General features: G+C 50.7%; 1 protein-coding gene across 1 annotated transcript; it reads right to left on the bottom strand.

Moving 5' to 3' along the window:
• Positions 1-1,394: 1,394 nt before the first annotated feature.
• Colgalt1 (collagen beta(1-O)galactosyltransferase 1) lies at positions 1,395-17,066 on the bottom strand. Its single transcript, XM_051178141.1, has 12 exons — positions 16,810-17,066; positions 15,900-16,010; positions 15,175-15,292; positions 7,511-7,645; positions 6,954-7,158; positions 5,789-5,908; positions 5,052-5,128; positions 4,873-4,979; positions 4,424-4,556; positions 3,446-3,573; positions 3,005-3,211; positions 1,395-2,807 (listed from the first exon to the last, which is right to left on the bottom strand). The coding sequence occupies exons 1-12, from the start codon at positions 17,049-17,051 to the stop codon at positions 2,540-2,542; spliced, it is 1,851 nt and encodes a 616-aa protein (XP_051034098.1). The 5' UTR covers positions 17,052-17,066; the 3' UTR covers positions 1,395-2,539.
• Between the last annotated feature and the right edge of the window lie 1,141 nt (positions 17,067-18,207).

The following is an 18,207-nucleotide window of genomic DNA, read 5'->3' on the forward strand; positions in this document are numbered from 1 at the left end:
AAGGCAGCCCTGTTACTGGTGGGGCCATGGGTCCCTCCCTGCCCCCAGCATCTTTCAGGACCAAAGCTGGCTCTGGGGACCTACCTCTCCTCCTCTTTGCTTTTTGTTTTAAAGACTGAATTGGGTTGATGCTGTTGGTGGTACAGGTGACAGAGAGGGCCCCCTATACCCCAGAAGGTTCCTGACTCCAACCCCTGCTGTGCAGCCCAGGGAGCCCCTCAACTAGCCCTTCTTAGCATGTGACTGCAAATGTGACATCAAAGCGTGTCTCTGGTTTTTCCTTTCCTGTTTTGGGGAGGGTTTTTAGGGCCACCCCATTAGTCCAGCATCTTTCCTCATTTCTCAGTCAATCCGTGACTTGGGACAGTGTTCATGAGTGCATGGTGTTGAGATGTTTTGCACTATTCTGACCTTTTGGTCTCTGTAAAAAAATATTTTATTAACATTAAAAAGAAAAGCAGAGAGGATTGGGTGCTAGCTGGTGTTCCTGTACTCCTTTTGATAAAATCCCAGTCAGGGCCCAGGAGATAAAGGCGCTTACCATCAAGTCTGAGGCTGAGCTCAATTCTGGGGAACCCCCACTGTGGAAGATGACTCCGGGAATCGTCCTTTTACCTTCACTGTGTGCATAGCCCCCACCCACCAATAAAAAACAAAAGCAAAAACTAGCTAACTGGGAACCAGCATATTCAGAAGACCAGGCTGTGGCTAAGCTGAAGAGACTAGTCTTGTTCTGGAACAACAGCATGGCCCACTCAGCCAGCAAGCATATTCACACCACCCCAAACCAACCAAGGATTGGAGGTTCAGGGACAGGCGGATGATAGTCCTAGGACTTGCGTACAAGGGTATCTGTCCTGTCTCTAGCTGTCAGTCCCACACAGAGTTGTATCTACTTAGGGTTTACCTACATCAGATGGCTGTGGCCATTCATGAGAGCTGACACAGGAGGGTCCAGCCTGCCAGGAATGGCTCTCCATAGGCAGGTGAGCCTAGGCTGAGCAGAAGCCAGAGCCAGCTAGTCAGCAGGTTCCTCGTGGTTCTGGTCCTGAGCTCCTCTTCAAGCTGTTTTTGCCCTGTTTTGTCACAGGAACTGGGTGGGACCAGCAACTCAGTCTCTCTGTCTCAGGGTCACAGCATCTGCTCTCTGTTGCCTTCTGGTGGGCTCCTTCCATGAACTCTGATAATCCAAACATGGTGTCTGATTTCTTGGGAGTATAGACTGTAATGGCCTCCACAGCATCAGACACTCCCAGGGGTGTTTATGGGGTGGGTTGACGTGAGATGCCAACACATCCTGACCCATACCCCACTTAAGTGTCTGGCAGTCTACACAAGATGTGCCTTCAAGCCCCACTGACCCCCAAATCTTGACTGGCAGCAAGAACACAGGCTTCAATGAAAACCAACCAGAAGTATTTAATACAATCGTAAGCAAGTTACCAAGATCTGAGCAGGCAAGCAGCTGTCCCCAAATGTCTGCTGCCTACTGACATTCAATTTGGCTTTGAAGGCACAATGACTCCCTGGCCCTGCAGGGAAACGTACTGCCAAGGCAAAGGGGAACACCCCAATGCAACTGGGCCACTTCAAGGCCCCCGAACACAAGAGCAGGCAGGGGACACCTGAGACACAAGGGCAGGGAGGAGCTATGGAAGCCTGGGGTAGGCGAGAGCGTTCAAGTCCCCATTATGCACCCTCCAGAAGGGCTTATAAGGCCATGAATACTGTGCAACTCAGCTGTCAAGTGTGAGGAGAGCAATCTCCCTCTGGACAAGGGCTTCCAAAGATGCCGTCTTCCCAGGCAGGCTGAAGGGTGGCTATTCCTCAACTCAACTGGGAGTTCTTGAGGCCTGGCACACACAGGTGCTCAATAAATGCTTGCTACCTGAAGAAACCAATTTTGTTTACTCTCTGTCCTTGCATTCAGCATGCAGCCTGACACACGGGGTGAATATTGCTGATGCTACCATAAGCAAGTCAACCCTATCAAAGAGGTGAGCACCACTGGGACATCTATCCCCAGTACCTAATGAGTGAGTGACACAGTTGGCACTCAACCCAAGGGTACCCAGGACCTGGCATTAGCAGGCACTTGATAGGAATTTTTCCTTATTTCAGTATTCCCAGAGCTGAGAATGGTGCCCAACACACAGTATGCCCTCAATAAAGACTCAAACAGATTTAAAATGATTATGTATCCATAATATCTGATTCAGGCTGATAAATGCCTGATGATCAAATCAATCACCCATGGGGGGGGATCATTATGTCTCCTTCACAGCTCTAGTAAGAAACCTTCCCTCAGGGTGGACACAACAGACTGGGCTCCTTCCTGCCAAATCTCCTGGTGTGCAGCCATGTCCATGGCATACAGTAAGCACTCCATTAATGCTGCCTGTGTACAAGTGGCTGCTGAACAAGACATGGAAATGGCCTGCTTTGGAGCCCTCTGTGGTCTGCCTAGGTGACCCTACAGTCTCAGGCAAGCACATGAGGCTTGGCCCCTGGCAGTGGCCTTGGCTTCTTGCCAGCTCCCTCAGAGCTCATCACGAGCAGCGCTGTCCAGTGGGGACTGAAGCACATCTGAGTTCTTGGCCTCACGGCTCAGTGCCTGCTGTTCACGCATCTTCTGGGACTTGGCTCGGTCCCAGTCAGTCTTAACTTGCTCATTATTCCACACAACTGAGGTCTCTGTATCACTCACATAGCCATCATCCCCTGTGTAGTGTGTAGGGTAGATGAGGAGGGGCTCCACAGAGAAAGCACGCAGGTTGCGGGGAGAGAAGTGAGTCTTATATTCTGACCTAGGGGAGACAGGAGACAGGAGCACATGGGAGATGGAGACCAAGGGGTCAAAAACAGACCCTCCTTCAAGTCCACTAGGGCTCATCCCACCACCTCCAGTCCCAGAGGCCAGCAGTCCCCTACCCAGATCTTCCAGAACTCAAAGACTGCAGTCTGCCACCCAACACCCCTTAAACACCTCCCATAGCCTCCTTACACTGGGTGCTTGTCAAACATGACTGGCAGGAACTCGTCAACAGGCAGCATTTTGGCCAGTGGCTTAGCACCAAGCAGCTTTTGAGCCCCTTGCAGGGAGATCACATATGCTAGCGTCCAGTAGGAGTAATCAGCTTCCACCAAGTTCCTCACCCGGGGCACAGACTTTTCGGGATGCTCCACTTGCATGCGCTTTCGGCCCACATAACTGGGGTGAAGAATCAGACACTTGTCACATGCCTCACTACCTGCCAGAGAATGCTACCCAGAGCATCAAGTACAGGGAAAGTGGACAGGAACCAAGCGAACCCAACAGACACAGAGCTCTGATAACCTCCAAACTCCAGGCCTACTCTGTCCTTAAGCCCCAGGCTGTGCCTCTGAGCCCTGGCCATGCCTAGGTTAATTTCCCATCTGCACCCATCCACCAACCCCCACTTACATGAGGTCCCAGTCCAGCCCCTCACGCTCCACATCCTGCATGAGGCTCATCAGACGTCTCTTGAAGAAGATCTCAAAACGCAGGTCATCCTCAAACACTAGAGACTTCTGTAGTCCCCGGTCCACCACCTGGAGGAAGGTGCCCCACCAAATCACAGAGACCCAGCCAGAGCTGCTGGCTAGGAAGGAGATGTGCATCCCAACCCTCCACATCGAGCTATTTGCCCATAATCTGTCTTTTCCTACTTGCCTAGGCTCTTCCTGCCCCAGACCCTTGCCTATCTCCTGCCTATGAAACCAAGAAGCCTTCCTCTTGGCAACATCAGGCAGGTCCCCCTTTCTCTTTAGTCTAGGATGCTTCACTGCCATCCAGTGGAGCTCCAGACTGCCCACGATGCATTCATGGAGAAGGGTGGTCCACACAATTACCTATTACTTTGGGCATTCAGGTGCCCTTTTTCTCGCACCTCATCATCTGGAGGTAACACCCCACCTACACAGCTACCAATCTGCAAGTCCCAAATTTGGCTGTGCGACATCACGGCACATCACCGTCTATTGTTCTCTAACATATGGCCCAGCGATACTAATGCCAGAAGCCGTCACTTCTATAGAAACAGGGATCAGAATCCCTGGGGGACAAGGAGGTCTCACTTGGGGATCACAGCCCCCAGGCCTCCCCTGCAGTCCTCCTCCACTCCCCAGGCCTCCCCTGCAGTCCTCCTCCACTCCCCAGGCCTCCCCTGCAGTCCTTCTTTCCCCAGGACCACTTTCTGCAATGCAAAGGCAGTGGCTGCCCCACTCAGAAGTATCAGAGCCAATGTGAAGACAATTCATGGGACAGTCACCAAAACACAGCCACAGGTCCTGCTGCTCTAGTCAGGTGGCAGCATAGGGACCATAGTCCCTCCCTAGGCCTCTGGGCCTGACCTGATCCATGAGGACTGTGGGGCCAGGCTCCCTCACCCCAGAAACCCACCTCCTTCCAGATGTTGTAGTGGCTGAGAAAGCAGCCCAGCTCTCCTTTGGTAAGTGGTCGCCCATGGTAGGGGTCCCGGTAGCCAGGCAGCATCTGTATGCCCAGAGCCTCCACCTGGCTGGTGTTCATGGCTCTGGGTGGGCAGGTAAGAAAGAGGACAAGGATGGTGAGGAAAGCAAGGGGCAAGGGGAGGGAGAGGAAGAGGATGGAGATGGGGAGGGGTGAGGTAAAATGTCAGCAGATGTAGCTGTCTACTGATCAACCTCTGCCCTCCTGTTCTGAGCCCACAACCTATCCCATTGTTCAAGAGCATGGCAGCCTGTTTAAGGATGGAAAGGAAAGCCTTCCTGCTTTTCTGGCTGCACTGAGGTTCTACCAGAGTTGGCTCCATTCGCATCTCTTTTATGTATAAGCATATGCACACACGCACGCGCGTGCGCGCAACATACTTGCCATCCACAGCCTCCACAAGCCGGCAGTCAATCTCCTGCTCGTGCAGGGCCCGCAGCATGCGCTCTCGCCGGTCCCGCCTCCTCTTCAAGTTGATCATGAAGACCTGTGAGGGAAGTCTCAGTGAGCCCCAGATCAGATGGCTGCCTCTCCCATGGAGGGGGGGCACGCAGCCCACCTCATCGAAGCCCATCTTGTCTGCAGTCTTGCTGGGTGCTGAGATGAATCTGGATAGCTGCACTGGCGGATGCTTCACTGAGGGGAAGAAAGTGGGGGTCACCAGGGTCATATGACCCCATGCCCTCCAACCTTCCAGCCATTGACACCAGCTCCCAAGTGGCCCATTCCTGCCCCAGGACCTTCAACCATACCATACTGAGGCCCAGAGCAACTCAGGCCTCGGCTATGACAGCGGGGCAGCCTCTGGGTCTCTGACTGCTCAGGCTCCTCTTTTGGACCCATAGTGTCAGGCCTTGGAATTCAAGGCCTTGCCCCTGCTCTCCTAACTCCATTTCTAACATCTTGGGAGGAATATAGGGTTGTCCACTCACATTGGACTCCCAGTGCCTATCATGGAGCCTGGTAAACAGCAGGTGCTCAATAGCTGCTGCAGAATTACCCCAGTGGTGTATGTGTGATGATTTCAGCAATCCAGCCCTGCTCTCCCCAGGTGTACACTCAAGCTTCGCAGAAAGACTGTGAGTTTCACACCGGCTGCTTCACTCCAAATGTGTCCCCCTAAACGCTACATGGGTGTACGACCTTCGTGAGTTCACTGCAAAACAGGATCAGTTGTTCTGGCTAGGATCTCAAGCCATCCCTTGGCCTCAGCCTCCTGAGTCATACCCTAGAAGCACCCATTCTGGTCATGGGGTGCATGCAAGACAGCTAAGGCTATGGCCCAAGGAGACTTACCCATGACCTCCAGCTGCACGTGCATGAAGCTCTCCGCCTCGTCCTGCAAACTGCTGTATGCACGCAGTGGCACGGGCAGGAAACCATACACCTCCTTATTGCACACATACATCTGCACCTCTGAGAGCAGGGACAAGAGACAAGTCCGTGTGTCATATGCCCGTCATCCCTGTGCTAGCCTGGGCTGCGTGATACCTCAGCTCAATCAAAAAGTTACTATTCTTCATTTCAGACTTTGGTCGTTCTTTAAAAGATGTAAATACTGATTTTGGTTTGTGAGTGTTCAAAAGCAAAGTGAGAGCAGGCTCTCACCAGTCAGGGTACCATACTCTGGTGGAGAATTCACAAGAGAGCCAGACCACCTCCCCCCACTGCTGGTTTTCCAGACAGGGTTTCTCTGTGTGGCCCTGACTGTACTGGAACTCACTCTGTATTCCAGGCTGGCCTCGAACTCACAGAGATCCACCTGCCTCTGCCTCCTGAGTGTTGGGACTAAATGCATGTACCACCTCACCTGAAGATCTGAGTCCCATCCCCAGGACCCACAGTGGAAGGAGAGAACTGAGGCATGTAGGTTTCCCTCTGACTTCACATCACACACACACACACACACACACACACACACACACACACACCACATACACCACTCATACACCACATACACCACACCCACCCACATACCACACCCCCACACCACACACATACACCACCCACACCCACACCACACCCACACACACACACATACTCACAGACACACACATTTGGGAGAAGTCAAAAGTAGTATCTATACATGTCTATTGTTGTTGTTAGGTATGGGATCTCACTGTGTGCCAGAAATTTACTATCCTGCATCAGCCTCCCAAGTGCCAGGATCAGAGCTGTGAACCACCACACCTGATGATCAATAAACCTTAAGGAGTAGGGAGTGCCAGGCATTGGTGGTACATGCCTTTAATGCTAGGGTTCCGGAGGCAGAGGCAGGTAGATCTCTTTGAGTTCAAGGCCAGCCTGGTCTACAGAGTGAATCAAGACAGCCAGGTCTGTTTGCTGCACAGATCCCGGGCAGAGATCCGGGCGACAGCAGAGCCTCCCTGAATACAGCTGTGCCCGAGGCACTTGCTCAGTATGGAACCCACACAACCAGTGGGCACCCAGCCTCACTCACCTGCCTGTTTGCAGGAGAAGGCAAAGACAATGATGTCGTCAAAAGACCAGGTGTAGTCAGGGTGTGGCGGATAGAAGGCCAGGTTCCTGGATGCGGCCTTACGCAGGTCAATGAGAAAGGTGGAGTGCACCATGGGAACTGCAAAGCAGCCTCTGCGGTCTCGCTTTCGGATGGGGATGTAGGCAGGGGTGCGCTTGTAGTAGCCCTGTGGGGAAGTGGGGGAATCAAGGGGCGCTAGAGCCCACAGTGGGGTGCCATGATGTGGGCATCGAGCTACAGCAAGTGTGCCCAAGAGCCACATGGCCTCTAGTAGCTCCCACTGTGGACTCTCACCTTGGAGTCACTCCCCAGTTGCCTGAGGCTACTGGATTGAGCCACATATGAAGGCCCTCCTGGAACTGCCTCTTCCTAGGTGTTGACAATGTAAATTTGAGCCAGTCTCTCACTCTCTCACTGCTCCTGCTTCAACCTCAGTAATGAAGGGTCGGGGTCACCTGCAGAACCACCCCAAAGCTTGTCTGTCAAGAGCTCAGGCCGCCTGTCTTTGTCCTGCCTACCTGGGAAGTCATTCCGCACCAGAAGTTGGAGTACGCTGCTCGGGAGTCCAGCATTGGGGCCACCACAGTCTTGTTCTCAGCGATGAGAAGACTCAGAGTGTCAGGGTTGGTGATCAAGTTGTCACTGTCCACAAACTGAAAGGTCACCTGCTGTCAGCATGACGAGGCCATCCCAGGGAGACCTTAGTCCTCTCAATGCCTCCGATGGGCTGCAGAGATGCTCAGCAGCTAAGAGCACTGGCTGCTCTTGCAGAAGATGTTGGTTTGGTCCCCTGAACTCATGGTAGCTCACAACCATTTGTAACTACAGCTACAAGGGCTCTGACTCCCTCTTGTGGCCTCCATGGGCACCAGGCAGGTATGTGGTACACAGATATACATGCAGGTAAAATATTCATTTATACACATAAAAAAATAAAATAAAAAGAACTGAGTTGTGAGGCCAGGGCACAGCTCAGTGTGACAAAGTGACTGCTGCACACCCAGCCCCTGTGGAGAAAGCTGTGTCTTGTGTGCAAGGATCCCAGAACTGTGCACGTGGAGACAGGAGCTGGGCCAGTGGGTTCCTGCAGCTTCAGAGACCCTGACTCAGACAGTAACACACAAGTAATTAATTTTACTTCTTTATTATTTAAAAATAAAACTCTGGCCATCAGACTGGAAGCGCAGCTGATACCCAGGTCTGGGCTCCACCACAGTGTGCTGCAATCTCGCGTCTCATTACACACACACACCCCAACCCCAGGCCCCCACACTTTAGACTCAGCCTGCACCAGAGCTCTGGTCCCCATCAACTGTTACCTGCACCTCCCCGCCACCCAAAACCAGGCTCCATGGTTCCCTGGGAGTCCCCAGCTGGGGAAGCAGCTGTCCTGGAGAGCTTTGGGGTCAAGCTAGTCCCACCTAGTCCCTGCAAACACGGGAATATTGTGTGAGCCAGGGCAGCCTGGCAGTGCCTCCAAAAAATAGAGAAAGACAAACCTAACTTTCCATCCTGGAAGATAAACCCTAAAGAATGGAAGGAATAGGTTCAAATATGTCACCCATCACAGCAACCAAAAAGTGAAATATACAGCCGCCCCGAGCAGACGGACGCCATGATTTGGAATATTACTCAGCCACTAAAAGACAGACACACCGATGTTAGGATGGTCTCTTTGTACACGGTGTGAAGATGTCTGTCTTTCCTCACCTGCCTAAGGCACCTTCTGATTGGTTTAATATGAAGCCAGCCTGGTCTACACAGCTAGTTCAGGATAGCTGGGGCAACACAGAGAAACTGTCTCAGAAAAACAAAAATCAAAGAAAAGGTTAATTTAGTGTTAGGTAAGCTGCAACTCAATTAAACCAAACAGCTACAAAATATCCTCATGGCAGGCAGCTGGGCTTCACCTGCTCCAACACATAACACCCACAGCTTCTGCAGGAAGAGGAAAATGAGGAGTTCTAGTAACAGTGGGCCTTAGCGGTATAGTGGCGCCAGGTGGACCTCTGAGATTAAAGCCAGCCTGGTCAACAGAGCAAGTTCCAGGACAACCAGAGCTACACAGAGAAACCCTGCCTTAGAAACAAGAAATAAACAAATAAATAAATGGATAAACAAACAAATGAATAGCAAGCCTGGTGTGATGGTCCATGCCTGCTGCCCCAGCACTCAGAGACAGAGGCCAATGGATCTCTGTGAGTTTCAGGCCAGCCTGGTCTACAGAGTGAAAAGTTACATTAAAAGAAAGCTAGAGCTGGAGAAACGCCCAGTGGGCTTGGATTCACTTCCCAGCACCCACACGGCAGCTCACAGTTGTCTGGAACTCTATTTCCAGGGACTCTGACACCCTCATGCCATAAAATCAGATAAATAAATAAACAAACATTAAGAAAATGAAAACCCCTGCTGCAGCCAGAGGCCCACAGAGCACTGTACTAACCCCTGCTGCAGCCAGAGGCCCACAGAGCACTGTACTTGGCTGGAATTTAAGTTACTGCTTGGGCTGCGTCAGCCTTTTGTGATGGCGACCTTTTGTTTCATTCTTCTTAGGAGTTTTTCCTGAAGGAATCAGTCTTCCTTCCCAAGTTAAAAGAGACCTCCCAGAAAACCAAGAGGTCTCCTGACTGAGAATTGCTTGGGGAGATGGTTCCTTCAAACAACTAGATAAGAGGTTAGAGTACTCAGAAACTGAGTTGCTGAGAGGAGTAAATCTCCTAGCAACACAAAAGGTTTCTACAGAGCACGGGGCACCATTCGGGTAAATCTGAAATTCACCCTGGAGAGACTCTTTGCTTCCATGGAAGTATTCCACACTCCTGTGCTATGCTCCAAAGTTCCTAGAACCAAAAAGTAGAACTTACTGTAAAAAGCTTGTGTTAACCCTCACAGTGACCTCCGGCCAGGCTGGCAGAGGGACTGTGAAAAGAGCCAATACCAAACTACAAAGCCAAAAGCAGGGAAGGAGACAGTGTCTGTTCTGGGAGGTTCCAACAGGTTCCACAAAGTTCTAGGAGCTTCTAGAGGCTCAAACCTGGGACAAGAACCTGAGGTGCCTATTTAAAGTATCAAAGTGGACATGGCTGCCAGGCTCTCCCAGCATCCCTCGGTCCCTACATGTTCCAGGGCATGGCGGGCACAGCCTCCTTCCACTCTGAAGTCTCCAGCCCTGGGGCTACACTGCCCTTCCCCCAGAGGCTCTTCCCTGTAGAATCCAGATGTTGTTACCTGTCCTTTTCTGTACCTTTGACCTCCTGGCTGCAGCACCTGGTTCCCCTGTCTCCTACAGTTCAGTCTGTAGTGCTCACTCCAGACTCTCCCAGATGTTCCTGCCTCTGGCTAAGTTCTCCATTTATCCACAATAAACCTTCTCCACCACACCTAGGAACAGCCATGTCCTTCCTTTTTGTTTTTCATTCATCTGGGGCTGAAACCCAGACACAGCATAAATGAGTTCCCTCTTCACGGAACTTGGCTGCTCTGACTCTACTAAGCTATGTACAGACCATTTGCTTCTGCTACCTTCCGCCGCCCAGCAGACTATTCTAGAGTCCACTCAAGCTGCTTCCTCCCTCCTGTTCTGGCATCCACAGACCCAGAGTCTGGAATGTTATGGTGGAAGTTCCACCCAAACCCCTCCCCTATCTCCATCCAAACCCTGCTGCATCTCAGAAAACCTGCCAAATGATGACCCCTCCCCTAGAGATGCTCAAGACCACTCCCACAGGGTATTTAAACCGCCCCCAGAAACTAGACCTGTGGTTTTCCAATCTCTCCCGTCTCATCTCTGGGGGGGTGGGGCTGGAAGGCCACTTGCAAGTGTTGTATCTATTAAACATGGGCTTTTTCTAATTCAGTTTGATCTGGTCTGATTTGGACTGCTGCATCAGTGGAGAAGAGGTATAGAAACTTTTTACCTCCACCTTATCTAATTGTCCATCTCTCCTCATCTATTCAGTAAGTGTCCTCTCTAGCTACACCCCTTTTGGGGCAATCACCATGAGGGCCCCGCCATAGGGGCAATTCTACCTGCTAAGGGACGTCTCTACCTGCTCTAATCACTGGTCTCTCCCTTTCTAAGGAGTTTCCTGCTTCTACCAGGGAAACCACACACACACACACACACACACACACACACACACACACCACATATACTGGTGTACCAGGAAGCTTCCTCTCGCCTTACTGGGCCCCCCTCATGTGGAAAGGGATGCCTGACCTCTGTGACTTGGGACATTTCTCTCTGACAAATCTCTCAGTCCACTTGGGGACGCCCTGGATTGAAATTCTTGGGCTCCTCAGTTCCTTCCCAGAACCTCCCTACCTCCTCTTGGGGTCGTCAAGCTTCCCTTGCCCCCTTCCCCTCAGAGCTACCTGTTCTTTCTTGTGCCCTCCTAGGCCAGTACATTGCCAGTTTCCTCGCCTCCCCTGAGAGCTGCCTGTTATGTCCTCACGGCTTTGGCAATTCCTCCCTCAGGTGAGTCCCTGCTTGTCCCTATGGCTGCACTGTCCTCTGTCTTTGCTGCCTAGCCCTTCCTATGGCAGAGTTCTTTTGTGATCCTTCCTCCTTCGCTCCTCAAACTCAATTCCTTTGACCTCAGAGATTTTCTTAAAGCTTTTGCTATCCTCCTGAGATGGCATACTGTAACAACTTCTGCTACCACACAAGTAAATGATCCTGAAGTTTCTCATCTCAGAAGGTTCTACAACTTCCCACTCTTAAATCTTTTACCTCTACAATTTCTCTGTGCCCTGCTCTCAAATTTTTTAAGACTACTATGTAACCAGTCTTTATCTCAGTCTTGATTTCTAAGTTTATTGGGTATAGGTAAAGAATCTGTAACAAAATTTGACTTAAAGCTTAAGCAAAAGGCTTAAAAATAAAACCTACCTGTGGGAATCTACCCCCCACCCCCAAACTGGGTTTCTTTGTGTAGCTCTGTAGACCAGGCTGGCCTTGAACTCAGAGATCTGCCTGTCTCTGCCTCCCGAGTGCTGGGACTAAACGTGTGTGCCACCAAGACCTGGCTCACACATGGGAATCTTAATTTGCTATAATATCCTACATATGTGATTCAACTCTTATCTAGACTAAGCTGTGTATGTAAATAGGTTCAACTCTTGTTTAGGAAAGCAGATGTTTTAAATAGCAACCATGTTGCTCTCCTCCATCTTGGCTAATGACCTTCAAGATGTAAGCAGTCACATGACTGATAGCCATCTTAACTAAGATTAAAGGGTACACGCCATGTGACTTCACCATCTCAAGATGACCACATGACATAAGCAACAATTACAAAACTTCTGGGGCAGGGCATTGGTGGCACACGCCTTTAGTCCCAGCACTCGGGAGGCATAGGTAGGGGGGGATCTCTCTGAGTTCCAGGACAGGCTCCAAGGCAATACAGAGAAACTCTGTCTTGAAAAACTAAAACAAAAACAAAACACAAAAACTTCTGAACCCTTAGTTTATCACTGTCTCTCCTTTTAGACCAAGGAAACAATTCTCTAACATATTTTGTATTGGTATGGATTTCTGTGTGATGATAAGCTTTAATGTTATAAAAATCTGAGAATAGCTAGCTGATTTAGGATGTATGTGTCGTAGGATGCTAACTAGTCAGCACCAAGCTGCTAGAAAATTTAAGTAAGTAACAATGCATGTTTTTGATAAATAAGGTAATTTGTACATTCCTAAGGTGTACTCAGGTTCCCAGTGATGTTTACCTTCTGTCTTTGCTCATTTCATTTCACTACTTGGATAAACTAAGCCATACAAAACCTGCAATATTCAGATTGATGTCCTATAAAAAGATCGTAGAGTTGCCAGTTTGTCTATGGACTGTATGATTAAAAAGTTTTATTTTGATACTAGAAGGCTTCATTTCAAAAATTGTTATTTTTTTAAGATGAAACCCAACAAGGCTAGAAGATGGAATGTTTCAAAGTTAAGCCTTAAACCAGGTATACTTAACAGATGGTCCTCACACTCTCCAGAGCACAGACTCAAAAGTGCTTCTCACTGTGCTAAAACACCTGTCTAGTCCACCTTCAGGCTAGAGGAAAGTGTAATCTTTTAACCAAAATCATTTTTGAGTTCCCAAACATCTGTGACTCAAGGTGTGAGTCTGCTGCCTCTTCTACAGTTTGGTTTCGTAGGGATTGCAAACCGTGGGAATGCTGACATATCTAAAACTCACCTCCTTTTATCAACTTAAAAATCATTGTAAGCTTTAGGGAATCGACTTGGATCCACGTCTCACATGTCAAATGGACTCCACATAAGTACCGTCAATCAACAGCCTATTTTCCAGACTGCCTGTTCTTAAAGATGGATTCTCTTCCCCCTTTCCTTGGTCTTGGGACTTCCCTCTCCCAGCTACCAGGACCATGGGCCTAAAAGTATCAAATGTACACCTAAGAAAAAAAAATAAACTCCTTGACTTTATTTTTGCCCCCAATATGTATGTATGTATGTTCCAGCAGATTTACAATCAATTAAATACTACAACTACTCCGACAGCTGCCTACAGGTCCCTAATCCCAGATGGTCCCATACAACCTGCTCTTCTCAGACCTGGCCAGCATTCCATCTTTTTTGGGTCCCAAACAAGAATGCCCTAGTGTCCACAGGAAGTAGTCATAAATGATTAAACTGCCCCTTATCATTCATTTATTATCAACAAAAAAGCTGGGATGTCAAGTTCCAAACCTGGGACGCACAGCTGAGGTGCCTGTTAAGGTATCACAGTGGACCTGGCCGACAGATTCTCCCATCATTACTCAATCCCTACCGTATACGAGAGACCCCAGCAACACTACACAAGGAAAAACGATGCAGGTTAAAATGAGGGAGCTCCTGCCAGTTATCTCAGCAACTGGGAAGCTGAGGCTGAAAGACACAGGTTCCAGGCTAGTATAAGCTACACAGCAAGGAAGTACAGCAAGCAATCAACCCATCAGTAAACAGAATACATGAGACCCTGGAATCCAATGCAGCCACTCTCAGGACTGCAAGCCACATGCCTGAATCCACTGTCTGAACAGAAGGGCCCCAAGGCTAGTCAGGGCAGGGGACACTCAGACTCATGTTGTATACACACACACACACACACACTTATTCACTGGGGATGGAAGAGATGGCTTGGCAGTTACAGCACTGGCAATTCCCAGCACCCACAGGATGTCTCAGCCATCTGTAACTCCAGTTCCAGGGGACATGACACCATCTTCTGACCTCTACAGGCACCAGGTACACATGTGCAGCACAAACAGACATGCAGGGAAAACACCCATAAACACAAAATAAAAATAAATTCATCTAAATGGGCGTGGTGGTACACACCTTTAACCCTAGCACTCAAGAGACAGAAACAGGAGGATCTAAGTTCTAGGCCAGCCTGGTCTACAGAGCAAATTCCAGAATGCCCAGGGCTACATAGAGAAACCCTGTCTCAAAAACAAAATCACAAATGAATAAAATAAATCGTTAAAGAAAGGGGGGTGTGGGCATGTGAGCGCAGGGACAGCACAGGCCAGAAGGGGGCACCAGATTCCTCAGGACCTGAGGTTAGCTGCTTATGAGCAGATCCAGTGTCCTCAGCAAGAGCAGCCAGCCCCAGAGGCTTCCTCCTCACAGGCTACTGAAAATCAGGAAGAGGAAGTCAGGCCTTAGCCACTGCTTGACACTTACTAGCTCCCGGTGACCCTTAGTGCTCCATGGCAGGGAGGGGTTGTCAATCCCCAAGACCCTCAGGGTGGAAGAGAGAAATACTCTTGCAAGCTGTCCTGACCTGGCACACCCCTCACACACAAATAAATAATGTGATTTTTAAAACATACAATGTAGCTGGGCGGTGTCTGTGCCAGCCTATAATCCCAGCACTCAAATCTCTGTGAGGCCAGCTTGGTCTACATAGCTAGTTCCAGGACAGCTAGGGCTATTACACATAGAAACCCTGTCTCAAACCCTCCCCCCAAAAGATAATGTAGTGCCCAAGCCCAAGGAGATACAAAAGCCAACTTGTTCTTTTTGGGGAGTCTGGGATGGGACACAGGCCTCCTCCCTTCCCCCGCCTCCTCCCCTTTTTGTGAGACACATTTCTCTGTGTAGCTCAGTGGGGGGTTACTCATGGCACCTAATCCACTCTGGATAGCACCACCTGTCCCACTCGGAACTCACCATGATGTAATCAGCCCACATGTCCCGAGCCGCCTTTAGGGCCGCTTGGCGCAACTTCATCACATGCTGATACCGGGAGTCAGACCAGTGTTTGGGGCCCTCCTCATCTGGGTAGGAACTGTGAGAAAGGAGCCGTGATGTGGGCATTGTGGGGCAGTACGGGGCCCCCCAGAGCACCAAGTCACATCTGGAGGGCTCACAGCTTCACAGAGGATAAAGCAGAACTGCAGGTCTCCAAGGAGAGCGTGGGGAAAGAAGCTAAGGGAGCTGAGGACCAAGGAGAGCTGTGTGGCTAGAGCTCCCAGGCCATCAAGGTGCTTCTGGGCACAAGAACAGGAGAGCCCACAGCAGATTACTGGATGCAATCCCACCAGCTATGTTAGTGTATGGGAGTGGAGATGGGTGATTCCAGCCCTAGGAGTCTGAGGCAGGAGGATGGCAAGTTCCAGGCCAGCCTGAACTACACAGTGAGACAGGCTCATCATGAAGTTAAAGAAGAAAAGTGGTGTTGGTAACACTCTGAGGCAGGAACTGCAGCAGATACAAAGGAATTCTGCCATGGAGGTGTGGCAGGTCTGCATCCAAGGCTGGACAATGGAGGGAAAGACAGTGAGGACAAAGGTCTGCTGGAGGGTCAGGCTCTGCTGGCGGAGCCCAGGGTGGGGTAGGACTTGCTGGGCCTAGCTTCTTGGGTTTGGGTGCTGCTGTGGGGACCAGAGGCTCACCTGGGCTCCTCTGCTGGTCGCCACTCCACAGAGTGGTACAGACCCTTCACAGCCACCAGCCACTCTCGAAGTATGGCTGAAGTGTTGTCAGTGTTGTGATCCGTGGCCACCCTGTGAGCATAAGGGGTGATAAGTCAGAGCAGTAGGGAAACAAAGGTAAGCCGAGAAATAAAAGGATGGCACAGCTCCATGCAGGCTCGGTCCCCACCAGCTACAAGGCCCTGGATAAAGCACCCTCCATTGGGGCCTATTGCCTATTGCCCAGCAGTAACAAGGCAGTGAATTCGACGCCCAGCTGCTACACAGCCGAATGAAGCCTGCTAGTTTATAAAGCACACTGCTGTGAGGCCCTGTCACAAAGAAAAACTATGTAAAAGAAAACTGAGTCAGGGTCTCTTCATGGCTGCCTCATGTAAAGGGTCCATTTGTCCCTGAGGCCTTGTGGTCTCTTCCTGTACTCTCAGGTCACACTGGGGTCTGACTGGGTTTGGAAACCTGTTAAGTTCATTGACTTTATGTTAGCTCCAGCCTGAGCTTGGGGCGCCTGATCTGGAAGCTGCTGACGCTACACAGTGCGCGCTGGAAGAGGTCTGAAAGCACCAGCCTGGCCCATTCTGAGAGAGTCTGGGGGGTCCTAGGGTCGCCGCTCGCTGTGAGGGCTGGCAGCAACCCAGAACCTGGCGCGGAGGGGGGCAGCAGCTCTGGGTCCCAAGCAGCAATGGAGACGGAACCGGTACTTCAAGTACATAGTCGAGTTCCCGGGTAGAAAACCGAGTCTCTGAAGTGCAGAGCCGAGTCCACCAAGTGCAAAAGCGCGTCCCTCGGGTTACAAAATCGAGTCCCCCGGGTGCACAGCCGAATCCCCCGAGTGCATAGCCGAGGCCTTGTGCACGGCGGGCCCAGAGCTCACCACAACGCCGTGCGCTCCCGTGGGTGGCGCAGCCGCTCCAGGGCGCCCAGCGTGGCCGGCAGTGCGGGCGCCGCGTTCCGCGCCAGCAACGCGATGAGCACGCGCGGCGCCTGCAGCGGGGACTCGGGGTTCCAGCGCTCCTCGGGAAAGTAGCCGTCCGCACTGCGCGGGCCTCCCAGCGGTAGCAGCAGGAGCAACGGCAGCAACCGCAGCCCTCGCAACCCGCCGGGGAACGCCGCCATCGCGCCACGCGTCGCCTTTAAGCCACTTTTCTGCCGGCTGAGGGCAGCGCCTTAAGGGGGAGGGGAAGAGGGATTATCCAAATCCCACCCCTGCCTCGCCCCTTAAAGGGAAGGTGCTCTCGGGCCGTGCTGTGAGTCCTTGGAGAATGGGCCCGACAAGGCCACGCCTTTAAAAGTTAACACAGCTTTCCGGCCGACCGCGCCACCACCACCACCCTCTAGTGACCGCTGCTAGTAGGGTGCCTCCATAGCCCCGCCCCCAGCTCACATCTTAAAGGGGCAGAGATGTCCAGTGACGGCGCCCTGGAAGTGTTCCCTGTATTGTGAGCCCTCTCTTTACAGAGGCGTCTAGTTAGGACCATGTCATCATCATTTCCTCAGTTGCGACAAGGTTATTTTCGTTTGTTCGTTGCTTTTGAATTACATTTGAAGAGGCCAGCGAAAAGAATCAGTGGGTAAAAGTGCCTGTTGCCACGCACGTCATATCGCCCTGAGTTCTTCTGGAACTAACCAAAACTGTTTTTCTCTGACCTCCGCGGTTTATGTGTGCCTCCTCACCCTCTTTTTACATTTTCATTTTCTGTGTAAGACTGTTTTGTCCACATGTATGTCTGTACACCATGTGCATGCATGGAGGTCAGAAGGCTAGAACTGGAGTTACAGGCGGGTGTGAGCCACCATGTGGTGCTGGGAATCAAATCCATTCCTAGTGAAGAGCAACAAGTGAACTTAACCTATGAGCCACATTTCCAGCTCCCTGAATGTAACTTCTTTCCTGTTAAATTTTATTTATTTGTGTCAAGGAGTGGATATGGAAGTCAGAGGACAGTATTTGTGTCTGTGTGTCTGTGTGTGTCTCTGTGATCCTCCTAGTGTAAGAAACGAAACATGATTGGGTATTTCTGGAAAAAGGTACTCATTCTGAGTGGATGGCAGGGCAGGCTAACTTGGTTGATGTTGGGACATATGGGTGTCAGTTTGAGAGCATGTTTGACAGTTTTATTAAAAAAAAAAAAAAAAAAAAAAAAAAAAAAAAACCCTCAGTACTCTGTGGATTTCATGAAATCTCATACCAAGGAAGTAAATCGAGAGTGGGTTTCTTCCCCTGGGAAGGACTTGGCTCTGGTACCCACAGCTGCTCTCAAAGGCGGCTGGA

This window comes from Phodopus roborovskii, unplaced genomic scaffold (assembly GCF_943737965.1).
Source record: "Phodopus roborovskii unplaced genomic scaffold, PHOROB, whole genome shotgun sequence".
Lineage (NCBI taxonomy): Eukaryota > Metazoa > Chordata > Mammalia > Rodentia > Cricetidae > Phodopus > Phodopus roborovskii.